The sequence below is a fragment of the Pelodiscus sinensis genome, chromosome 6, assembly GCF_049634645.1.
Source record: "Pelodiscus sinensis isolate JC-2024 chromosome 6, ASM4963464v1, whole genome shotgun sequence".
Lineage (NCBI taxonomy): Eukaryota > Metazoa > Chordata > Testudines > Trionychidae > Pelodiscus > Pelodiscus sinensis.
In genome coordinates, this window is record NC_134716.1 from 24032193 (window position 1) to 24059309 (window position 27117).

The 27117-nt window shown below is 40.0% G+C and overlaps 1 protein-coding gene across 2 annotated transcripts; it reads right to left on the minus strand.

Moving 5' to 3' along the window:
* Positions 1–1245: 1245 nt before the first annotated feature.
* TYRP1 (tyrosinase related protein 1) lies at positions 1246–22316 on the minus strand. Of its 2 annotated transcripts, none has more exons than XM_014570844.3 (8): positions 22221–22316; positions 19791–20256; positions 17248–17570; positions 14142–14346; positions 12893–13060; positions 8197–8376; positions 5872–6018; positions 1246–5422 (listed from the first exon to the last, which is right to left on the minus strand). In XM_014570844.3, exons 2-8 carry the CDS (start codon positions 20167–20169, stop codon positions 5217–5219), a joined length of 1608 nt encoding a protein of 535 aa, XP_014426330.2. In that variant the 5' UTR covers positions 20170–20256; positions 22221–22316; the 3' UTR covers positions 1246–5216. The 2 variants fall into 2 exon arrangements, with proteins under 2 accessions (XP_014426330.2, XP_006117908.2); XM_006117846.4 differs by lacking the exon at positions 22221–22316 and adding an exon at positions 20595–20838.
* Between the last annotated feature and the right edge of the window lie 4801 nt (positions 22317–27117).

Below are 27117 nucleotides of genomic sequence, written 5' to 3' on the forward strand. Positions count from 1 at the left end.
GTGAGCTCTAGGTCTGCGGGGGGCGGGGGAGAATGCCACCGCAGGCTCACCAATGCTGGCGGGAAGGACCCCAAGCCTCAGGGGCCAGATCTAGGCAAGCCGGGGTGGCGGGGGGGGGGGGGGGGGGACTACATCTGGGTTGCCAGGTGTCTGGTATTGGCCCAGACGGTCCAGTATTTGTGACTTCTATCCAGTAAAAAACACAACAGAAAATACTGGATATGTAAAAAAAAATTTTCCGCTATGTATTTTTTGTGAAACTGACAACCCTACCTCTGGCCCCTGGACCTTAGGTTCCCCACCCCTGGTCAGGCATTCTCAGTATAAAAGACTTGAATTCACATGGTGCTGAGTGCATTCAAACCCCATTGATATCACTAAGCCCAGATCTACACTACGGATGTTAAGGACTAAGCGACTGGTATGTGGTATCCCGAAATAGCATTGCAGTGTATATATACCCTAGCAGAGAGTAAAAGCTTCAGTGAACATTTATTCCTATAGATTTACTTTTTACCTTCCATAGTGGTTCTCAGTCAGTGGCATTTCTTTCTGAAGGACATCTTAGTGCCTATGAAAATGTGAATGAATAAAGCTAAGAAAGCATATAAAGAGATACCTCAGTAACAGCCATTGGACTGATGATAGGACACATTTATAAAAATCTTTATTTATAAAATATGAATATGAATATGAATATGTTCCAGTTAAAAAACATCTATGGCATAGTTATGATTTGCTTGGTTCAATCCTTTTCTTAATTTCCTCTCCAGGCCTCACAGACTGTGAATGTTAGAACAGTTCCTGGGGTTCCTGTAAAGCTGACTGTCTTTAGAGTCTAGGAAGCTCAAATGAATCTGCCCACAGCAAACCTTAGTAAGAGCTTCAAATCTGGACCTGGATCCCCAAATTCTGACAGAGTGAAATAGAATGCCTTGGATGTCCTGCCATTTCATCCTACTTGTCTTTAATGTCAGGCTTCTTAATATATAGGAGCAATGTATTACCCAGAGGATGTTGCAGTTGCTGCTATAGTTGATGATTTATCTTCTGATGCTTCTAAATGGAAGTATTAGGAGCTATAACCATTATAAGATAATTTCAGATAATAAACCTGCAACATCAGGACACTGTGTCTCCTTCTGACTACTAGATGCTTGCATAAAAAGAAAATGATTACACTGATTTACTGCCTCTTACTATTTACTAAGTTTAATTGGAAGAGCAAAAATAAAATGTTTAATCTTGAGTTTAAAAAAGTTTATTTACATTGATGTACTAGTCATTACAGATGAAATGGGGACTAAAATAAATATTTACTGAACATTTTAAAATATTTATTACTCTTTTAAAGAATTCTAATGTTTAATAAACAAGAACGTGTGAATCAGAATACACAATTTATCATACAAACAGTGACCCCAGAAAGAAAAAAAAAATAACTCACTGTACAATAGGATTTGGAAATCCATCAATGCAGATTAAAAAAGACTTTTCCCCTTCTCAGAATGAAAAATTATATTCCCTCTATTTAAAAGTTGAAAAAAATCACTAGATAATTAAAGAGGAAATAAACTTTACACCATCTGAACATCTTCAATGACTTATTGTGTTAGAGGAAAATAAGTTAAAATGTGCTCATAAATGCCATCTTGTGGTAATATTAAGTTAAATATGTATATTGAAGAGCCTTGATTATATAATGGAAGTTGAAATCTGAAAATTAAAGAAACAGTTATTTGAGAATAATGCCTTACTGTAAATGTGTATCAACCTGATTGTCAAGGAGGTCAGTTCAGTAGCAAAATGAAATTGGGATTATACAGTTTCAAAGATGATACTTCTCTGCTTTATGTTCACTCAAGTTATAGAATTGATTTTTTTTAAAACAGGACTGCTCTGTGTTTATTCTGGCAGAGAAGGGGATCTTTGAATAATAGAGTATTAATAAAAATATTGATGAAATCTACTAGGTTTTTGTGCTCCATTTGAAATTAGCAACTCCACTATAAGTTCATGAAACTGGGACCAACTGTCATTAATCATGTGATCTTATTGTTATCCTCTTTTTTTTTCAGTTGTTTGTTGCATTCTCTTTTGTGCCTAGTCTTAAATTATACTGCAAACTCTTGGTGGCAATTAATCAGATCTACTACTTGTATAACCTCTTGAAATATGGAAGTTTTCTCTGGAAACTTGTGTGACAGTGTAAATAATATTTTCTCCTGATATAGGCCTCTAAAAATAAAACGTAAATTGTATTTGTGTTGGTTCAATTCAAGCTAAACAGTTGTCATTAAAGCTTTTTTATTTTATGAAGTTTTCCTCTGCAATGCCTGCTGCTACGATCTGAACAGAGAGATGTATATTTCATCCCCACAACGTCATTCTGCTTTTCAATTGTCAATTAAAAGCAACCAAAAAATCATACTTACAAAAAACAGTGTTATAACAGTAGATGCAGAATATTTATAGTGGGAGTTACAGCCATAGTATGATTGGTACATGAAGCAATATAATTAGAGGATGAGGCTTTTCACTCAGATACTTGAATATTCCACAGAAAATATGATTGATATATCATTATTATGTATACAATAAAGATGAATGAACTAATTCAGATGAAGAAAGTATAGTTCTTTACAAAGTAAAGTTTCTATAACATAACAACATAATGTCTATTATTAACCATTCAGAATCAAGGACCAGTGAATATTTCATTAATAATATCTAAAAAATGGCATCAAGAAATTAAAACTATAGTTGGAAATCTTATAACCAGTTCCATCTCTTATATTAGTGGTAATTCATTCACTATGTTGCAGTTATGTAAATATGAAGTTTCCTAGCTCATCAGGAATGGCCACCGAAGTCAATGGACACTCTCCTGATGACTTTCAAAGGTCCCAAAAGATCAGGACCCCTGGTTCTGTTACTACGTGATATTTAACTAGCTATAATAAACATGCCTGGCCTTTCCCGTACCCTTTTTTATTTTCTCCCCCTAAGATTATATACATCATAATAAAATGTCATTAATTAGAAGCCAGGGAACTCCCCCAACCCTCCTTGGAAAAATCCATCAAAGGTGAAAAATTACTCTTTGTTCCGTCACTTAGGTAGGTCAAAGGCCTTGTCCCACAAAACCAGTGATCTGCAGACCTACATATGGGGCACACAAAATGACCCACAACAGACTGGATACCTCAGGTTTTGCAGGGAATTCTTCACAGACTGTGATTTATGTTAGCTTGAGTTCTGCTACATTAATCCCCTCCATTCTGCACAGTGAAGGTGATTTCATTTTTTATTTTCCCACTGATTCCTTCCAACATTTTCAGAAGAAATGTCAAAAGGAACTGTGCACATGAACCCCAAGTTTTTGTTTTACTTAAAAACAGCATTATAATAAGATTTTAAATAGAAGTGGCAGTTTGAAAAAAAAATCCAACCATTAGTTTCAACCTGGCATCCTGAAGCTAAACATTTGAGTTTAATGACAATATTTTATTTCGAAATGTCACTTAGGAAAAACCATAAATGTGCAAAAGTATGCCATGTGCTCACAAATTTTAACAATGCCATATTTTCAGATGAAATCAATGTTGAAAAACTTTGACCAGTTCGAATTAAAGCTCAGAAATTAATTATCTAGATAGTCCGGAGACGTAAGCCAACTGAAACCTCTGATTATCATCCCTTCCATAAATTTGGCAAGTGGGAATTTAAGTGTTAAAATACATTAGCACATATATGAATTAGCTATTAAGATAACAAACATGATTTTAATGCCTAAAGTTAAAAGGAAGTTTCAAAAGCACAAATTGGACTTAGGCAACTAACCTCTCATTTGTTGTTTGATATTTTTCGCTTAATGACTAAGGCACTTCTATTTTTAAGACTTGATTCTGTTACCTTTCCACCTCCTTCTAATAATATAAAACTCTGGTAGATTTCTTTTTATTCATAGAACCCAAAGCAGTTTACACAGGTAGAATCATTATCTCCATTTTTAGAGTGGAGAAAAAGAGGTGAGGTATCGTGCCTAAGTAACGTCAACTAGTTGACTAGTTGAGTAGTCGATGGAATTTCCATTGACTACTTAACTAATCAATACGCACTTCCGCATTCCTCCTTTGAAATGTACAAAAGCTGCTGCTGGGTCTGTTGTTCATTTCAAAGGAGGAATGTGAAGCTCTGTGTGCAGCCTGGGGACAGTGGCAGGGCAGCATGGAGCCCAGGATCAGCTGGGGAGCCCCCACTAACCCCGAGCTCCATGCTGCGCTGCCACTTTGAAATGCCATGCAGAGCCGGGGTCAGCGGGGGACTCCCCAGCTGATCCTGGGCTCCATGTGGCATTTCAGCAGAACCTGGGATGAGCATGGGCTCTGCACAGCATTTCCCCAGAATCCGGGGCCAGCTGGGAACTCCCCAGCTGATCCCAGGTTCTGCAGGAATGCTGCACTGGAGCCCAGGATCAGCTGGGGAGTCTGCAGCTGACCCTGGACTCCATGCGCGCAGTGCCACACAGCTGATCCTGGGCTCAGCTGTGCAACGCTGCCGCTTTCAAGTATCTCCTCTCCCTCCCCCTTTGCTGTCTTTATCTGATAGAGGGGGGACAAAATAGGGGGAGGGGGAGGAGTTGACTAATTGACTGACTATCCAATAAGCAAACTGTCCAATAAGCAATAGTTGACTAGTCGTCTAGTCTTTAACATCCCTAGTTGGGAAGAAGTCCCAGGTCTCCTAAGGCCTAGTTCGGGGCCAGAGCTATAGGACCATACTGCCTTATTCCAGTAAAACAAGAGGAATGATCTGTGGAAAAAGTTACTATTCAATATGAGTAATATGGTAGAATCAGGCCCTTAGTTCATTCAGGTTTGTCTACAAAAAGCTTCTACACAGAAGACAGGAAAGGCAAGATTTTAGTCCCCGTTACTGGTACCAGACAATTTATAAAATCACTATATATACTCAGGAATATGGAAGTGAGGGTTGGGATATTAGTGAAAATCTATCAAGAAAGCACACCGTTGTTTTTTCCGAGGTGGTACACTGGTACTTGAGTATGACAAAAGAGAGAATGTAGATGAAGCAAATATGTCAAGACAGTTGACACTTTTTGTCCTTTATTTTAAGGCAGATGAGTTATTGGCATTTGTAAAATACAGTAGAAGGAACAGATTCTATTGGATGCAGGTAAAAAAAAAATCTCTTCAAACCACAGACTGGCTTGGGGTTGGTATGCTATCATAATCATCTGAATACCGCTCATACTGGTCAGTGAGAAGGGGCTGATGCAATTCATCCTTGTTTTTCCTGGCGTGCACAATACATGTAGCACCAGCAAAAATAATAGCAACCAGAATCAGTGCAGTTACTATTGCAATTGTTATGATCTCTGTGACCTGCAGAGCTCGGCCTAGTGGAAAGGAAGCAGGGAGAAAGGGAAAAAAAGTTAAGTCTCAAGAGACACATCTTATTTAACAAAATGTTAAAGGCTAGGTCTTTTGTTAGTGACTAAAGATGGGCCAGAGCCAGAAAGACCTTCCTCTTGCAATCTGATTTACATAGTCAGACCCAGGAGCCCATTCAGAATAAGCTGACCTTACTGGAATTCCACATGGGCATAAAGATGGGCTTGTGTGGATCAGGGCTAATCTTTCGATCCCACCTTTGATTATGTTGAGTTGCATGCACAGTCTATAATGGTATGGTACAAATATGCATCCTTTAAAAGCCAACACTGGACAGGTCAATTTAAGATTTCTGAAATTTGAAACCAGCTTTGCTAAATGACCCACAGACACACAAACAAAACGAAGAAAGGACGACACAAAGAGAGTACACATGATGCTTTTAACTCCTTACTTGGCCATTGAACGTCATAACTGTACCCCAGATTTTCTGGTGCAGGAACAAACATCTCATTATTGGTCACTGGGGGCCAGAATGGCACCATGTTATACTGCCGATTATGGCCAATAGGGGCATTCTCCAGTGGGTATATTGAAATATCTAAATTGGAAAACAAGGTTATATTTTAATAAATAAAATGAAAGTGTTTCAAAATTGTATACGGGGCATTCTGAGAACATATGTCTAGAAAACAGACAGAGGGGACAGAATATTTAAAGGGCCCTTCCTTTATTTCACAGTTGCACCAAAGATCAAAAAGTCACATTTAGAGAGACTGAAGAACTCCAGGAAACAAAATCTTGATCAAATGTGCATTTTCAGAAGTGACTAGTGGTTTTGGGTCACAGCTTTACACACAGTCTGATTTTTAGCTGGTGGCTGCTCAGCTCTGGCCAAAAATCAGACCCTTTAAAAATGTCTCAAGTTGATATCCACATATGACTGAACTGTTCCTGTGTATGGGTATGTCTAGACTACACTGGTTTTTTGGAAAAAGCTACGCAAAATGCTTTTTCTGATTCTTTTGTTGGAAGAGGCTAGACTGGGCCAAATGACAGAAATCCCCCTCTTTCGGAAGCCCCCTTATTCCTTGTGGAGCCAGGAATACAGGGGCTTCTGGAAGAGCACGTATGCTCTTCCATAAAAAAGTGGAAGAGCAAATGTTTTCCCTGGATGCAGAACGGATCTTCTGGGATACCTGAGGTATCCTGGAAAAACCGGTGTTGTCTAGCTGTACCTCAAGAGAGGAGAGATGTGCATATGGAGCCATGATCTGGTCCTTTTATTACAATAATGAACAGTTCAGTTATGCCATTTGATGTTAGAGTGAACTCTGAATGTTACTCTAAAGGTATGTCTACACTGCAAGGGTATTTCAAAATAAGTTATTTTGGAATAATAATTCCTGATATAACTATTTTTATTAGCAAATCCACACTACAGGGAAGCCTTAAAATTAGTCAAAGGCATGCTCCCCTAATGTGGATGTGCCACCTTGATTTGGAGCCCCAGGAAGCAATAGGGAGCAATTACTTGGAATGACCCTGGAGAGGAGCTATTTCAAAATAGCAGCAGTGGAGCATCTACACAAGTGCTATTTTGAAATGGCAATTTCAAAATAAGTGTTATTCCTCATGAAATGAGGGTTCATTATTTCAAAATAAGGAGCCCGTTATTTTGAAATAATTTCAAAATAACGGGCTTTCTGTGTGGATGCTTGGCTTGTTATTTAGAAATAAAATGATTTATTTCAAAATAACACTGAAGTACAGACATGCCATTAGACTTTAAAATGCTAAATGCTATAGCACTTTAATCTCATGATCTTGTGCCCCGTTTAAATGGTTCAGGTCTTGTATTTGTCACTTTCTATATTAGGATATCAGAGCATGATCTTCCTAGAGAAGCTTTAAAAAGGGTCAGTTGGAGCCAATTTTTATTGTTGGAGCAGTTTTTATTTTTCTCGTTAGAGATGTTATGGGAAATGCCACAAGAGCTTGAGGTGAATTGTGGAACAACTCTGCACCATGAGGATGTAGAATAGCTTCCCTTAAAACATGTATGGACAATTCTTTCTCTGTGATAATCCTTGGGAAGAAACACAACAGGGCTCTGTTGTGTGGTTCGAACAAAACCCTGTGCAAGGGATAGTGGAGGACTGCATTGCCGCAAATGGAATACAGGCTCCTGTTTTGTATAGATGGGGGTGTATGCACTCAGAGTTAGGATTGCATAGATTTGTCCCTTGGTGCATTGGCCCTCATCTGGCCTACTAATTTACTCCCTTGCATGAGTCATGAAGGGTGAGTGGGATGTCTTTCTTGAACATCCACGGAACAGCAGATCAGAATGTAAGGCAAAATGAATAGTGGGGGGGGAGAGGGCACTAAGCTATTCTTTGCACAGACAAGAAGAAATTCTCTCACACATACCACAGAGTGAGTGTGGAATCCTGAGGCTGCAGTAGATTTCAAGATTCCTCTGCCTGCCTTCTCTGAGAGAATGTATTTGCAAAGGATTCTTTCCTGCCCTGTGCCTGTCCTACATTATCCAAGTTCCTCTACACTCAGAATGCGTGGTGGCTCAGTGTGGAATAGGATTCTTTCCTTTATGAGCAGCTTTTTAAAAAAAAATCCCAATGTTGTTGAAAGCGATAGCCATTTATTCCACCTTCACATCCTCATCCCAGAAGATGCTGTTCACCAAGGGCCAGCCGAACTATTCTGAACAAGTGGCAAATTTGCTAAACTCAGAATAAAACAAACAAACGCATCTCACCAGCATTATGTCTCCGCAGCCATTCATCAAAAACAGCATCAGTAAACGTATGCAAAAAGACAAAAATAGGGTCGTTTGGAGATAAATGAGTTTGTCCCCCTGTTCCATTCAAAAACAGATGAGCCAAATTATGAAGGCTCCGGACTGCTGGATCATACTTCCCTGAAGGATCGCTGTATCCTGGGTATACAAATAAAGAGGAACACAGTGAAAATCCTAGTGAAAAGCTTGTTCAGAAGCAGCAGTCTAGGCTGAAGGCTATTTTCTCAGATGCCTTATTTAATATAATTAGAATCATAGAATCATCGAATAATAGGACTGGAAGGGACCTCGAGAGGTCATCGAGTCCAGCCCCCCGCCCTCAAGGCAGGACCAAGCTCCGTCTACACCATCCCTGACAGATGTCTATCTAACCTGTTCTTAAATATCTCCAGAGAGGGAGATTCTACCACCTCCCTTGGCAATTTATTCCAATATTTGACCACCCTAACAGTTAGGAATTTTTTCCTAATGTCCAATCTAAACCTCCCCTGCTGCACTTTAAGCCCATTACTCCTTGTCCTGTCCTCAGAAACCAAGAGGAACAAATTTTCTCCTTCCTCCTTGTGACACCCTTTTAGATATTTGAAAACCGCTATCATGTCCCCCCTTAATCTTCTTTTTTCCAAACTAAACAAGCCCAGTTCATGAAGCCTGGCTTCATAGGTCATGTTCTCTAAACCGTTAATCATTCTTGTCGTTCTTCTCTGTACCCTTTCCAATTTCTCCACATCTTTCTTGAAATGTGGCGCCCAGAACTGGACACAGTACTCCAGCTGAGGCTTAACAAGTGCAGAGTAGAGCGGCAGAATGACTGCACGAGTTTTGCTTACAACACACCTGTTGATACAACCTAGAATCATATTTGCTTTTTTTGCAACAGCATCACACTGTTGACTCATATTCAACTTGTGGTCCACTATGACCCCTAGATCCCTTTCCGCCATGCTCCTTCCTAGACAGTCGCTTCCCATCTTGTATGTATGGAACTGATTGTTCCTTCCTAAGTGGAGCACTTTGCATTTCTCTTTATTAAACCTCATCCTGTTTACCTCTGACCATTTCTCTAACTTGCTAAGGTCATTTTGAATTATGTCCCTATCCTCCAAAGAATTTGCAACCCCACCCAGTTTGGTATCATCTGCAAACTTAATAAGCGTACTCTCTATCCCAATATCTACATCATTGATGAAGATATTGAACAGTACGGGTCCCAAAACAGACCCTTGCAGAACTCCACTTGTTATCCCTTTCCAGCAGGATTTAGCACCGTTAACAACAACTCTGTGACTATGGTTATCCAGCCAATTATGCACCCACCTTATCGTGGCCCTATCTAAGTTATATTTGCCTATTTTATCAATAAGAATATCATGCGAGACCGTATCAAATGCCTTACTAAAGTCTAGGTATATGACATCCACCGCTTCTCCCTTATCCACAAGGCTCGTTGTCCTATCAAAGAAAGCTATCAGATTAGTTTGGCATGACTTGTTCTTCACAAACCCATGCTGGCTATTCCCTATCACTTTATTACCTTCCAAGTGTTTGCATATGATTTCCTTAATTACCTGCTCCATTATCTTCCCTGGGACAGACATTAAACTGACCGGTCTGTAGTTTCCTGGGTTGTTCTTATTCCCCTTTTTATAGATGGGTACAATATTTGCCCTTTTCCAGTCTTCTGGAATCTCCCCTGTCTGCCATGATTTTTCAAAGATCATAGCTAAAGGCTCAGATACCTCCTCTATCAGCTCTTTGAGTATCCTGGGATGCATTTCATCAGGACCTGGTGACTTGCTGACATCTAACTTTCCTAAGTGATTTTTAACTTGTTCTTTGTGTATCCTATCTTCTAAACTTACCCTCTCTCTGCTTGTATTCAGTACATTAGGCACACCTCCAGACTTCTCGGTGAAGACCGAAACAAAGAAGTCATTGAGCATCTCCGCTATTTCCAAGTTTCCTGTTACTGCTTCTCCCTCCTCACTAAGCAGTGGGCCTACCCTGTCCTTGGTCTTCCTCTTGCTTTTAATGTATTTATAAAAGGTCTTCTTGTTTCCCTTTATGCCTGTAGCTAGTTTGATCTCATTTTGTGCCTTTGCCTTTCTAATCTTGCCCCTGCATTCCCGTGTTGCTTGCCTATATTCATCCTTTGTTATTTGTCCTAGTTTCCATTTTTTATATGACTCCTTTTTTATTTTGAGATCATGCAAGATCTCCTTGTTAAGCCAAGCTGGTCTTTTGCCATATTTTCTATCTTTCATACACAGCGGAATTGTTTGCTTTTGGACCCTTAACAACATCCCTTTGAAATACTTCCAACTCTCCTCAGTTGTTTTTCCCTTCAGTCTTGCTTCCCATGGGACCTTACCTACAAGTTCTCTGAGCTTATCAAAATCTGCCTTCCTGAAATCCATTACCTCAATTGTGCTGGTCTCCTTTCTACCTTTCCTTAAGATCATGAACTCTATTATTTCATGATCACTGTCCCCTATACTGTCTTCCACTTTCAAGTTCTCAACTAGTTCCTCCCTATTTGTTAAAACCAAATCCAGAACAGCTTCTCCTCTGGTAGCTTTTTCAACCTTCTGAAACAGAAAGTTGTCTCCAATGCAGTCCAGAAACTTATTGGATAGCCTGTGCCCCGCTGTGTTAGTTTGACTTGCTCCTTCTCTGCCTATTAATATTTTAAATATGTGGATATCACGTACCTAAAGTATGTCAATTTCAGATCAAAATAATCTTGGCAAGAAATGCTGTGAACATGGAATGAGCTTGCTTCTGGGTATCATAGAGCAAAGTGGGATCTAGTACAACAGTGGCAAAAATAAACCATTTTCTAGTTTGCAACTAAAGCTGTAGATTTTTTGGTTCTAAATGGCTCTGAATATAATTAAAACCATCCTCACTGACATTATCTGTTGACACAAGTGTGACAGTGCTACCCTGTATCCTAATGGGCCACCGGTTGCTTTATATCTGCAGAAATCCACATCCACAGATACAGATGTGCATGCAGATATCTGTGGACCAGATGTGGATACAAATTTTGTATCTGTGCAAGACTCTGATGATTGACCTGTTCACTTGTTTATCCTGTACATCAGCTTCCATTTTTATTCTAGAATCATTATATGTTTGTACAGCACCAAGCACTATGGAGTTCTGGTCTATCACTGAAGGCATGATGTTCTACAATAATAAATACTACTACTAGTAGTAATAGTATTACTACTACTACTACTACTGCTAGTAAGATCATTTAATTTTAATAGCTGTTTTTAGGAAAGATTTGTTCCATTGCTTTGATCTGACTCACCTACATCTTACCACCTAACCAGTGGTTGCCAGCACTGCCTCATTATTCCACAGATAAGAAGGGTTACTTTTTTAGATTTGCAAGCTGGTAGTAGAAGAGCTATTCTTAGAGCCAGGTGTTCTGCTACAACAAGTTTATACTCGTCACCGCAATGAGAGTATGGGGAGGGAAATGAGGCTCTAAACTACTTTTCCAACTCCCTCCAATCCTGGCCAATTGGGGGCCAAAATGATTCGCAGCATAATTTAGAACTGCCTATAGATTCCTCACTCTTTGTCACCTGATACACATTCTAAAGAAAGGGGTGAAAAGTGAGAGTGGGGAATCTAGTGGGAAATCTTTGGCAGTTTTCCAATTCTGAGACAGTACAAGTGGCTGGAACCCAGGGCTAAGAAGCTAGCTCTCTGCTTCTACCAACTTATCATTTAAGCAAGAAATTGTACAGGCCACATCCATCTGTTCAAGTCATGCAGATCATTTTCATCGAGAATCAAATCCTTAAGTCCTTACTCAGTTCTCACTCTACCATGATTTCCACCCAGGCCCTATGGGAACTCTGGGAGTTTTCTGGGGTATGTCTACACTGCCACCCTAGTTCGAACTAGGGTGGCTAATGTAGGTATTTGAACTTGCAAATGAAGCCCGGGATTTAAATATCCCTTGCAGGAGGAATAACGATAGTTCGAATTAGGAGCTTTAATTCGAACTACCTAGTCTGTGTCGCGTGTAGCCGTGGGCAGGTAGTTCGAACTATGGGGCATTTAAAAATGGCAGCGCCTGGGAACATGCAAATAAAGCCCGGGATAGTTCAATCCTGGGCTTCATTTGCAAGTTCAAATGCCTACATTAGCCACCCTAGTTCGAACTAGGGTGGCAGTGTAGACATACCCCTGGAAAAAAATGACTCCTGGATTTTCCAAGGGGTGTAGTCAATATTGATGAGGGAGTGGTGTGCATTTTCTTCTATGCTTGGCCATTTCTATTGGCTATTACAAATGGGCCTGCCTTCTCCCCACTGATACGAGATTATATCACACCAGCCAGATATGTGTGTGTGTGTGGTGGGCGGGGGGGGGGGGGAACTCAAAGGAAAGCTGAGGTACCCTTTCACATACAGGTTCCTGACAGAGTCTGGTATTCTTCAGGGATCTGCCACACGTTTATAAGAGTCATTCACTACACTAAGCTAACAAAAATGAAACAATTTAAATGTCCAGTGTCCCATCCCAAAGCCAATACTTCTATTCACCACTGTAGGGAAAACTGGTGAGTGTGACGGGTTAGTCTCTCACTCATTTTGTTTTGGTTCCCGGCACTTTTGGTTGTGGTACTTGCCTTCTACTGTATTACGGAAACTGTCGTTTGAATTGGAATAGAAAGGAGGAGTGTCAAATAAACCGACTTCTAAACAAAGAGCGACATCCTGGGGTTCTGGTAGACGCTGAACCATGGGCCGTGCAACATTTCCAGCAGGATTCCTTCGAATTGGACCACCCTCTGTGCCTGGGGATTGAGGGAAGAAGAAAGGCATGATAATAAATGAAGCAACATTCTGGAGGAACAGTAGGCCAAATCCTTGAGTTGGGTTAAACTGGACTTAATTCAGAATCCAATTTGGACAGAGGGCAAAGACTATTCAAAGACACTGATGTGCCCCCTCATAATGGAATAGCAAATGGCCAATGTATGATAGAGCAAGCAGTGTTGCTCTTGCCTATACAAGCTGCAATGGATCTTTATGGATGGGGAGAGTTGGAATGTATCACATTACATTCATACCCCCTGACTGCTCCTGAAATCCCTCCTGTTTTCGCAGGTCTGAGAGCAAGTGGTTGGCAATCTTCAGCAGCCTAAAATAGTAGATTTCTCATTCCCGTGGACAATGCGGTGGGGCTAGGCATGAAGGAGCTTGGTCAGTGTGCTTGTAAAACCCTCAGTGAAGTGTTCTGTCCTCTACTGGTTACTGGCCACAGACAGAAGTTGGTGAACAGGCTACAATCTTGCCTAAGCTTTTTTTTAAAGCTCTGGCGGGAGAGGCTTGTGTATTAATATCAGATATCTGAGTTTCATTCCTTGCCACTGGCTACCCACCTTGGGGCACAGCATTATGTGTCTTCCCTTTAAACATAGGTGTTATGAGTGTGGTTGTTGGAGTGAATTAAGAGAAATCCAAAAGCTACAGCTAAGGAATAACTAGGTGGGCACTACTACATTCAGGTGCCAAAGGTAACAATATATATATAACACTATTAATTGTTCTTCCAGGAATGATATACTTGAGGCTAACACATAAGAAAGGGAATAAGAGGACGAAGTTCAGAATGAATTATTCTGTTACCTCAGTTCTGAAGAAGCTTCCGGAACAACTGCTTAACTCCTCTGTGTCTCAGTTTGCTCATCTATGAAATTGGGACACAAAACCTTTCCTACCTTAGAGGGAGCTAGAGAGACTATTTATTAGTGTTTTCAAAATACAGATTCTGTGATCCTCTGATGGAAAATGTATTTGAAAAGCAAAGCATTGTGATTATTTATTATTATAGGACTGTTCTCTGAAAAAAAAAATGTCAGCAGACAAACTTACTGTTACAAATAGTTCCCAAGGTATCATAGTCTTCTAGGTATTCACACAGCACACGCCACTGGGAGAAGATGGAGTTCTGACTTATAAGAGAGACATCAAAATTGCTTCGAGCCCCCATCAAGTCATCTGTGCAAATATCGCAGGTGTTTCCACCGGTAGCAAAATTCCAATAGGGAAGTGCAAAAGAGGGATCCTGTAGCATCTCCTAACCACAAGAACACTATGTCAATATGGAGCTTCACAAGAACAATGCAATTTTCATAATGAGTTATCTTCCAAAGCAACCAGAGCAAGTTAAGAACACTGGCATCACTGACACTTATGATCCTAACTGACATAGGTGCTTTGGGGAATCCCATTTTAAATGTCCCCACTAGCAAAATCAAAGTGTTGTGTTTGATCAACTTAACCCCTTCCCTCCACCCAACTCCACACTCCTGTCCAAAAAAATTATATTGGTTGTTGTTACAGGTAAAACCTAGGATTAGCATAACTGAAAGAGACCAATGAAAAACATTTTCCCTTAATGTTCTCAGTGTATTTGCTTTGGGCCCTTGATAGTGCTTAGAGTCAAATTGCCTTAAGACACTGGATTTTCTCATTTATAGCACTGCATATATTATCTAATTTGATCAGTAACCTGATGCTTTCCTGAAGTATTTTAGAAAGCAGTCTGATCATCTGTACTAAGAACCATAAGATATTACTGTTCTTTTTTTCCAAATAATTTTATTTTAATATTAAATATTCTTAAGGATAATCAAACTTGGTAGCACTGGCTTATGACAAGCAAGGGTACGTATAGACTGCAACCCTATTTCAGGATACCAGAGATATCCCAAAATAACTACTCTGCATCCAAGGAATGCATCTGCTATTTAGAAATAATTTTCAAAATAACAGCCATGTTGTTTTGGCATCCCTGTAAACCTCATTCCATGAGGAATAAGGGATGTCTCAAAATAATGCTTTATTTCAAAATTCGTCACTGTGTAGATGCGCCAAATTTCGAAGTAGCCTAAATAAAAATAAATAAATCAGTCTAGACGTATCCCAAATATATAAGCAAAGTGTCTTGACTGAATATAGGACTGAAGAGTAGTGGGATGGATGATAAGAAGTTTGCTCTTTCAATGTTTGTGATTCAGTTCCATTTCTGATTAGAGACAGATGTTTGTGAAATTCACTAGAACACAATCACTATCAGATTAACTTTATTAATGACCTACTTTTCTAACTTATACTAGATAAATTTATGGATTTTTTAAAAAGATGCCATATGCAGGAGTCTTACTGAACTCAGGAGAAGTTTATTATTGAATTCTTATTGAAAGTAGTTTCAAAGTGGGATTAGCCCCTTTGGTCCTATTCCAATATCACTCGATTTATTTCTCTTCCCTTTTATCTTTATTTTTTTTTAATAGGGGGTCTTTACTAATGAGATCGTCTATTCCATTTGAGGTAGGAATTGCCAGTAGACAGTCATTACCTTACCAGTAGTGACCTCCAAGTCAGGCATTAATGCTCAGTTTGTGGGCTGATAGTTAAAATACTTCAAACATTTTTTTGGCACCATTTCTCTCTCTCTCCTTAAAATAAGATATTTAATTCATCACATGTATATAAATCCGTCTTATTGATCCATAACACATAGGATTTGTGGATTGGAATGTATACAAAGAATGTAGAAGCTTTTAGTCTATTTCTTTTGCCCTTCCATTCGGATGAACTCACGAACGCTACATGAGGGTTTAAGAGATCTGAATCTAACTACACAAGGCAGAATTACTTAGAACTAATCAACTTAATATTTTGGTGGAGATCATGGACAAAATGTGAAGCACATGCTGCCATATGCCTTTCATTTAAACATCTGTGAACGGCACAGAAAACTCAGTGTGATTATCCCCCCCCCCCCCACACACATTTTAATAAATTATGTTTTCTCCATATGTGATTTTTTTCATTAAGAAGCTTTAATAAAACTGGCAACCATAAATTAAAAATGTGAAGAGAACTGTGCATGAGACATCTATATTCCTAATACGAATCTGTATGTTCATGATGCTCACATTTTGTTCCATGGACCAACGGTGAAGCATGGATTTCATCCTCATTATAAAAAAAATTGAGAATTAAGTAGTGGGGAACTGAGGGTATGTCAAAGATTTGCTTCTGGTCAATCACTCAATCTAGTATCTCATGGTATGTCTCGACTACATGCCTCTGCCGACAGAGGCATGTAAAATAGGCTACCCGACATAGTCAATGAAGCGGGGATTTAAATATCCTCGGCTTCATTAAAATACAAATGTCCGCCGCGCTGTGCCGGCTCAGCTGATCGTCAGCACAGCACGCGAGTCAAGACATGGATCGGTCGATAGGGGAACCCTTTGTTGACCGCTCCTGTAAACCTTGTTCCATGAGGCATAAGGGAGCAGTCGACAAAGGCTTCCTCTGTCGACCGATCCACGTCTTGACTTGCGCGCTGTGCCGACGATCAGCTGAGCCGGCACAGCGCGGTGGCCATTTTTATTTTAATGAAGCCAGGGATATTTAAATCCCTACTTCATTGACTATGTCGGGTAGCCTATTTTACATGCCTCTGTCGGCAGAGGCATGTAGTCGAGACATACCATGAGATACTAGATTGAGTGATTGACCAGAAGCAAATCTTTGATTTTATGAAGTGGTTTGCAGGATGAGCAAGATGGAGAACCACTGATTTATATACTAGGATCTCCTGATTTGCTCTGGTTATTTGAAGTAATCATATGCCTTGGGTTTGATTCTGATTTCACATTTCTATTAATTTTGTTAGTTATGCTTGCTGTCAACTAGTGTGAATCAAGAATCAATTTAGGAGAACAATTTAGGAGCATCGTTAACCCTTGCTTTTACTGCATACATTACAGAATTTACAAGGAAATCCATCCATCTAAAAACCATCAATTGGTGTTAATATGTCTTATAATACTGGAATTGAAATGGAGTAATAGAAACCATCTAGAAAGATTTGCAATGTATCTCTTGGTGTTGGAATGTGGAGGAAGTCAAACTACTCTTTAACTGGACAACATAGAACATGAACAAAACCAAACTTCACCTGCATGTCTTTCTCCAACTGCAGTAGATGATACCTATGCCAAGTGAGAAATGCTGGTCCTTCATGAGAGAAATCCACTCCGCCAAAACTTTGCTGCCCTGCACCAAGGAAAGTCTTTCTGACGGAGTAATAATGGGACCACACAAAGTAGTTATAAATGGACACATTTTCAAACTGTGGTGTATTGCCATCAGGTCCCAATATTTCCTCATGTCTCCTGGTGGCTATGACAATGTCGGGATGTACTGTAGTCTTGGCTTGGTGTAGGGCATTGACGAAATTATTCCTCTCCTCCGCACTCAGGTCCAGAAGGTTCCTCCTGACTTTAAGGATTAAACAGATGTCCATTATGAAGGTAGTGAGAACCCACATCACATTTCACAAAGTCAGATTCTACTGTCCTTACTTATTATAAGTGCTACCTTTTTTTTCAAGCAGCCTAGTTGCTTTCATTGGGGCCAATATAAAGGTAGAGGGCAGGAGAATTTGACCTATGACTATGATGAATCAACATGGTGGAAAAATGATTGAGTTAGTGCTTTCGGAAGAGTTAGCACATACACCTAGTACTACTACTACTTATTATTGTTGTTGTTTGTTTTTAGAGTTTAGAATTTAGATAGCTAGATATTTAGGGTGAGTTTTTTTGTCAGACACATTTCAAAGGTAAGTCCACTACACAACATTTTTCATGGTATCATTTTTACATAAAAAAGGCATTGCTATAAGACAGCCTTTACATTGTAAAGTTTTGCCTCCTCATGTTGTATTACAACATTTTTAAAAGCCCATCACTTTGGTCAAAACTTTGCCACAGAACTCATGAGCTTGAGAAGCAAAAGTGCAGACTATATTTCTGCTAAGAAGAATTTCACCATCTACTTAAGAGTTCAAGTTATCTCTTGAGTTACCAAAAAGTTACTCTATTTTCCAGCAAGCAGGCACCCATTTTAGTTATCTCGGTGATCCTGAATTCTAAAACAACTATATTTCTATACACAGTTGTGTACAGTATGTAAAATCCTGCCCCCACTGAAGTCAATGAGAGTTTTCATTTAGTATTCACTAGACTGCTCCCAGTAACTTCATATCCTGAAAGCATGATTATGATTCTTGTGAGTTAACCAAAACCTTAAATATATGCATGCATGCATGTGCATGCGCTCCCCCACTCCTAACACAAAGAGTACTAGAAATATACTTAGAAATGCTTAGACATGATACTGTATTTAATTATATCCACTACATTATTGATGTTTCAAAATGTGTGATCCAAGCAATTATAATACATATACAAATTATAATACATATTTTGAATACAATAAAATATATAATTCAAAATATATGATTGTATAAATCCATAATTTAAAATGATATATGCTATCAATTATGGATATGTAAACTATAATACAATAAGCCTACATCCACACTGCATACTGGAGGCATCCTGAAATAGATATTCCACATCTTTTGAGCACGCTCATTATTCTGAAATATAACTGGCTCGCTATTCTGACATCCCTGTAAACCTCATTCCATAAGGAGTAAGGGACATTTTGGAATAGCGATTTATTTCAAAATAAGTGCTGTGTAGACAGTGCCAAATTTCAAAATAAGCTATTTCGAAATTGAGTCAAAATAAGATATGCAATTTGTGTTGCTCAAATTGCATAGCTTATTTTGAGCTATGTGTGCAGCGTAGATGCACCCCAAATGTTTTTAAACAGATCATACGACAGTTAATTCCATAAACAAATGTTAATTTCATTAGGTCTATGTGGGCCTCTGAAAAGTTTCTTTTTCAGTTACTTGTCACTTCAGGAGTTTTGCTTTCAGGTTGCCTGTTCAAGAACAGAGTTTGAATACAATTTTTGGATCTCTTGTCCTTTAGTTAAACTTGCTTTCAATAAATGAATTGTAAAGATTTCAATTTGTAATGCTTATTTTTAACCGTTGTTTTGGAGTGTACAGAGCACTTAAGATGACTTTTCTGATTAAAATATTGGCAGGATTGATTGTTTAAAAATCATCTTACTTACAGCATTATACTTATATTACAGACTTATCACATCTCATTTACTCTAGATAGAGTTCTTCATGAAGGCTAGGTATAAATTCTTATTTATGGTCTCACACACATATTTTTACAGAATCTACCAACTTAAGCATTAAAAAAGTCCAAACATTAATGATTTTAAATCCCTAAAAGAACTTACATAGTTTAGAAAGCTAAATAAGAGAAAATGTTACTAAATTCTCTCTCCATTCTAACTTACCTTTGCATTTCACAGTGACTGGTACTGCCAATATATTTAGGGTCTGATTTTCAGAAGTGCTAATTCTTTCATTGGGATTTAAGGTGTTTTAGAGCTTCTGAAAATCATTGGCTCAATTGACAGCCCAGCTTAACAGTCCTGTTGCAATATAGATTTTCTAACTTAGGTATCAGGATAGTTTACTTTTTAAAAGCCATAGGAAGACAAATCCACTTTACACTTATCGCTGGTGACCAGTGAAGTCTTCTCTATTTTCTATGCCCTTACCTGTGCGGATCTGCTGGTTACAGGCAGCTCCACTCAAGCCAGGTCGGCAGGACCCGCAGTTGTAACCAGAGAAATTACCATTGCAGCTGCAGGTGCGGTTGAAGAAGCGTAAGGGCCACTGCTCCCGGTCATCTTGGCCATCATGCATATACTGTGGGCCATGGGGCCGTGAGTCTGCTATTACGGCTACACATTGACCCCTTCCTGAAGATGAACCACAGCGATCAGTACCAGGCCCAAACACTGGAGACAAATCCGGACAACACTCGCCACTTCTCAACGCATCAACGGTAGCACATTGGCGCGGGAACTGAGCTCTAGCTTCTCTGAGCAGTGTAAGGAGCAGTGTGGAGAAGAGCAGCAACATGAAATGCTCCATAATAATAATAATAATAATCCAGGAGAGGTGGCAACAAGAAACAAGCACCCAACACACTCTGTTTTCTTTTGTCTCGTGAAGCTTAAGCTAAATTGAAGGAAAGAGAGAGAAGGAGAGATAAAGTGACTTCCAAACATCACACTCTTCCCTTAGTCTCAGATCCTTCATTCATGAAAGTGCTTCCCAAACCCTAATTCTCACTATACTCCTTCCGGACAATTATTCTTTCATTATCACTAAGTAATGGTAGGCACTAGCAACTTCAGTCCAAGTATTTCTAATGGTCTTGGACTTACCTCCACCTTTTCTGAATTAAACTGACCCACCTCTCTTGTTCTGAATGAGTAGTTCCCCGTTCCTATTGCCTGCTACATTTAAAAGTCTGCAATAAGTAAGCCACCAAATCCATTGTCTCTGCCTTGTACCTTTTTTTGCTGTCTCTCTGAGCGCCTCTTTGCTGAGCTTCTGTTTTGTCTCAATGTGTTCTACAGCGGCTCCTGCCCTGAACTAAACAGTGGTAACTTCTTTCCTGCTTCCCTCTGCTTGTTAATCCTGGCTCTGCCAACAGAGTTTGGCTTGGTCTGTCCCCCTCTCTCCTTCTAATCTGTTTCTACTTCAATGAGTTTCCTCAGGCTTTAACGCATTTCAACAGCACATGATTTCTTTCGTGCTGATCTCCTTGTGATTTTACATATTTTAGCAAAGGTCAGAGGCAAGTAATTGAAATCAAAACAGAGCAATGGTGGAGGCTTTTATTTTTAAAGGAAGGTTCGTTGAAAACAGACTATTCTTTAGACAAAGAAAACTAAGGAACTGGAAGCTTATGTTTAAATACCAAGAATGACATTTTAAAAAACATGTCAGAGCAAAAGACACAGGAATGTTATTTTTACAGAGCAAAAGACTAATTTCACACAATATAGAGCAAGCAAATAGTCCATGTTCAACCTGTCATTAACCTGCTGAGCCACTATGGTCTCACTATAGGGAAGACATAGCCACTTTCTCTAGGGAAATACTACCCCTCCCTGTAAAACCCAGTCGTTGACACTCAGTGCAGCACTATGGTCTCATCCTCAGGTTAGGTTAGCAGGAAGTGGCCCATGACTCAACCTAGAGTTCTCTTATTGTTGGTAGGTAAAGAAACTCTCATAGCTCAATTTTATGCAGTTTTGAGCAACCAGTTATGCATATCTCATCTGTTGAAAAGGAGCTTTATGCTAAGGTTGCTCCCAGCATGGGACATATCCTGAGATCCTGCCATAATATTTCCTTGGTCCTTCTCAAGTAAATTCCCCATTGACCAAAACTGACTTTCCTCTCTTACCCCATCTCTTTTTAATCTCCCCTCCCCTGCCCCTGTTGTCTAGAACTGGGCAGCCTGCAGCAAGATGGGAAAAGAGGCAAATGGCATCAAGATAAAATGCAACATTTTCTGGACAACATTTCAAAGGTGGCATACCTGATATGTATCAGAAATTGCTTCCCCATCCCTCTTTCCCACCTGTGGATATGAAAGCCTAAAGATGAGCACTTATTTACTAAAGCCGTTGTTCCTGTTACTTCCAGGTAAGTGTGAATAATCCCAATGAGCCTTATGACCTATCAGTCATATAACACAATCAAGACCTGTGAACTCTGACTCAATTAACTGTGACTGTCAAGTGCTCTTCTGCAGTCTACTATTTGCAGTAGACAAGGGCCAATTATTTGTTGGGTGCTAACATTAGAAGGACTTCCATTATGTTCTCTCATTTTTCATGTTGCCTAATCCCTATCTTCTCCTTTTTGCAGTCTATCCTACTGTTGATAGCCTATATTTCCCTCTCACAAAAAGTATGCATAGAAGTACTGCTTTAGATATTTTGGCTGAGGATGTTTCCCTTCTATGCTGGCAGGGACTGAACAGAGCTTTGTTACAGCCCCTCCCCAGTTGGATTTTGGTCAATGGATTTATGTCAATTTCATGCTCCCAAATATCCTTTTTTGTGGTCCCTATACAGAAATTGTAGCAGAGATGCATTCTGTGGAGCCCAAACACATCCAGTTACCTTTCATAAACTTTCTTCTTGTGCTGTTGCTCTTGGATCCTCCTGCTGCCCTTCTGAGTTTGGAGGATTTGGCCCTAGAGATTATACTAGTGAAATACATTAGAATGTCACAAGTAATTTTACTTCTTCTATTTTATAGTAATCAAGATCAGAAACAGCCCTTGAGGCAACAGCACATGATTTATCAATTTCCTTTTGCCTGGCCTCCTGAAGGATGTTCTGAAAATATAGCGAGTCCTATTTGTGTTTGGATTATAATTAAAGTTGGTGTTCCAGATACTGTGTATCAATTGTCAGTTATCTAGGACCTTGTCATATGTTATTTGCTAAGTGCCTAAGTCACTTTTGAACCTAAATTGTAAACGTGCTTTTGACAATGTTACCCTTTGACAATTACCCTAATTTATTGAGAGTTTTGTTTTTAAACCCTGAGAAGCATAGAGCCACGCTGAAATAAGATTGCAGGTCCTAACTTCATAAGGAGTTGTCTATCAGCCTTATTGATACAGTGCCTAGAATTCTGAGTTTATGGAATACCAGCAGACATACATGGCGCTGCCCAGGTCCAGCCTAGGGGGAGCAGGGAAGGATCACTTAGGCCTCCAGCTGGCACACCCTGAGCTGGTCTGAGGTTAGGGTGGGGTAGGGTTCGTCTTAAGACTTGTCAGGGACCTGGCTCAGGGATGCTGGGGGAGCCTGGCCCAAGGTTTGGGGATGGTGGTGGCCCAAGGTTTGAGGTGGGGAGCCAGCTAGGGGTTGGGCTTGGGGTTGTGGGAGGGGGTCCAGGGCTCGGGTTTGGAGATGCACCAGGCCTCCCCTGGGCATTTTCCATAGCGGAGTGGAGGGCAGGAAAGAAGGACGGTCACACAGCCCTTCCATGCTGGTATTTCTTAGGGTGGAGTGGTGGAGGGAATGAGGGCTAGCACTTCCCTGGCCTGACCCAGGAGGGCCGGGGAGGGGTGGCACATAGGACTCCCCCAGGCCAGCACTCCCTAGGCCTGGGGGAAGGAGAAAAGGGGAGGTCCACACAGGCATTCCCCACTGGCACTCCACAAGTCTGGCCAGGAGGGTAAGGGAAGGCCACGCAGGGTGGGCCGCAGTGGTCATGCTGGGCAGCCCAGCTGTGCAAGCAGCAAGTGGTGGGCCACCAGTGAGTCCTATGGGAGACAGCCATTGTGGTGCTCCCAGGGGGATGACAGTGGGGCAGGGTGTGGGAGGAGTATTAGGAAGGGAGGCCACTCACTTGGTAGCACAGCTGCCTCCAGTGATCACTCTGCAGGATAGCTCTCCCCTGCACTTGCTGCCCCCAGTGATAAGTGTGAGGATTGCATCCCACCTCTCTCTTCCCCCATCCCTTTCCAAGAAAGGAAAACTAACAAATTGTTATGGAAAACTATCAAATTCTGGGCACATTCTGTTTTCCTGACACAATCAAATCCCGACTGTGCTTTAAGTTAGGATAAGAGGAAGCTGCATATCAAATTTGGTGGGCATAGCTCTTACTGTTTTGGGGGAGTTCTTGAACAAATGGATCCGCAAACAGACACACAGACATACAGACACTGGCTCTGTTCATTACCTTCATAATGATTTAGATAATAGTATAGAAAGTACACTCATAGGCTACGTCTACACTGCAGGCTTCTTGCGCAAGAACTGTTTTGCACAAGAGTTCTTGTGCAAAAGTTCTTGCGCAAGAGCACGTCTGCACTGCCATCTGCTTTTGTGCAAGAACATCCATGGCAGTATGGACACTCTCTTGCACAAGAAAGCTCTGATGGCCATTTTAGCCATAGGGGTTTCTTGCGCAAGAAATCCATGTTGCCTGTCCACACTGCCTTCTTGCACAAGAGCTTTTGTGCAAAAAGGCTTATTCCTCGTGGGGAGAGGAATAACTCTTCTGTAATAAGCCCTCTTTTCTGACGCTGTACTGTAAATTTACTTGTGCAAGAACGTGCGTGCAGTGTAGATGTTCTGCAAGTTTTTATGCAAGAACAGACATTCTTGCCCAAAAAAGCCTGCAGTGTAGACGTAGCCATAAAGTTTGCAAATTGATACCAAGTTGGCAGGGGTTGTGAGTGCTTCGAAGTATAGAATTACAATTCAAAATGATCCGTACAAATTGGAAACGGTCTGTGGTAAATAGGATGAAATTCAGTAAGGACAAACGCAATATATTCCACTTAGGAAGAAACAATGAGTTGCACTCATACAAAATGATGTATTACTGTATAGGGAGGAGTAATGCAAAAAGAGATCGGGCAGTCATAGTGGACCACAAGCTAAATAAGAGTTAACAGTGCAACTGTTGCAAAAAAAGCAACCATTATTCTGGGATGTTTTAGCAGGAATGTTGTAAATAAGACATAAGTAGTAATTCTTCTGCTCTATTCCATGCTGATTTGGCCTCAGCTGGAGTATTGTATCCAGCTCTGGGTGCCACATTTCAGGAAAAAGTGTGTACATATAAGAAAAAGTCCAGAGAAAAGCAACAAAAATGATTAAAGGTCTAGAAAACATCTATGAGACAAGATTGAAAAAAAATGGGTTTGTTTAGTCTGGAAAAGAAAAGATTAAGAGAGGAGACGGTAACAATTTTCAAATACATAAAAGATAGTTACAAGGAGGAGGAGGGAGACATTTTTTTTTTTAACCTCTGAGGATAGGACAAGAAGAAATGGTCTTAAATTGCAGCAAATGTGGTTTTAGCTAGGAAAAATCTTCCTAACTGTCAGGGTGGTTAAGCAATGTCATAAACTACGTAAGGGAGTGGTGGAATCTCCACCATGGGAAATATTGAAGAGAAAATTAGACAAACATTTTTCTGAGATGATCTGGATAATTCTTAGTTCTGCTACAGGAGTGCAAGAGATGGGACTAGATGACCTCTCAAGATCACTTCTAGGTCTATGATTCTGGGATTCTATAAAATCTGCCCTCTTGGCCTACTGTTAGTGTGGATCATGCAGAACTTCATCTGAAGTCAGTGGAGGCTCTAGGTGTCAGCACTTTGGAAAAAAAATCCATCCCAATTCATTCTGTTGTAGAAAGAAACCTAATAAATCACATAATTTTAAACAAAGACCAGGTTTTTAGGCTTTAAGGCCAAAAGGACCACTCTGATCTAAGCTGTCTAACACAGGCCATAATATTTCCTACCAATTTCAAATTACAGCCTAGTAATTTATGACTGAACTAGCCCATGGCTTGTATTTATGCATAAATTTATGCAAAACAGCATGAGATGTGGATATATTGGAGAAAGTCCAGTGATAGTCCATCTGTCCAAGCATCTATTGCACCTCCTCCTTCAAATCCCTTGAATGTGGGTAAAAATGACTACTTAAATAACTAACTAGTCATTTGTACATGCAATCATTGGTGTCCCACTTGTCACAGAATCTGTTCACCAGCAGTGCCCAATGATTTAAATAGAAGAGCAAGTGAGTTGGAAGAAATCAAATGGAAGACTAAGTGAGATGTGGGTGCTCAGCAACTCCAAGGAGCAAGCTATTGTAACATCATTCTAATACAGGATTACACTTGGGTATGCACTTGCATATGTATTTTCATCTATGGATTTTGAGCCTCAATTTTAAAGCAACTGTCTCACTGATTAAGTAGATCTTCCTCTTTTATAAGCACGTTGTCATTGGATTCATCATGGATTGTTTCTTCTGTTTTGCTGTGTTTATTGCTCTCAGTTGAAATGGGGGAGGGGACAGAGGAGGTGATCCAAGTGATTTAATTTCATGTATGTTCCTTCATGAATACATTAATCAAAATTTTTCTCTTAAAGCTAACATAAAATGTCACCCATGTTCAAACCATGAACATACTTTATCATTTTCTTCAGAAGCCATGGGTAAGTGTCTGGGAGCATAAGCATCTTAGGCTGATTCAGAAGCTGCTACTGTTTTAGGTAAGAAAGGAGAAGAAAGAGGTGGAATGGTGCATCACTGTGGTTGCATAGCAATCCAGTCCAGGAAAAAGTAGATGGCACTGGTATTGCCACCCTATCTTAGGTAAGAGCGCAATGTTGGTTTAGACAGTCTAGCTCGGCATTGAAACTTTCTGGTGACATGCCTATTGCTCCTGATGGACTGTGATGCCACCTCCCAAACCACCAGCTATCATCCCTTCGGAGTGAGTGTTGCTCATTCAGTGGGCTATATTGTTTCATAGAATCATAGGGTTGGACCAACCTTTACTAAATCATCACAGCCAGGGCTTTATCAAGCCAGAACTTAAAAACCTCTAGGTTTTTGGCTTCTGGATTGGGACATATGGGGCACATTTTCTCTTCATGCTTGTTCTTGTAGAAGTATTTTAAAAGAAATCTTGTAACAACTTTAATTTTGGTCAAATATTTGGATGTAAATAACTTGAACATTTTTTCCTTTGGTATTTAAAGTATATATTAATGAAGGCCAAAGAGTTTTACTTCAAAAGCAGTGTAATGTTCTCATGGAGGCTGAACAAACTGGATCTCAGATGTTTGGAGAGGCCAGCATGGCTGCGAGAAAGCCATTCAATATTTTCCCCAATACCTTGTTGGTTTAAAAATATATGGTTGATTCTCCATATTTTTTAATTTTTACTTTATTTTTACTTACCTACTTTCTTGCCAGGCCTGGAACTGAATGTGAAGAAATATCACAAGCAAGGCTGTGTCCCCAAGAATCAAGTCCACTTTTTCAGATTACATTTGTACACAGTAGGATGGAAAAATCTTTGGGGTGTTGGTGTGAAATGAACCAAACTTCAGAACCATTTGATAATCTCCTACTACTGAGGCTTACCATGACTTAATGGCCCATCTATTTCTGAAGCAATTAAATGTTATTTCCAGAAACAGCTCATTCTTAGTGAGTTTCAAAAAGAGCAGTTTCCTGAA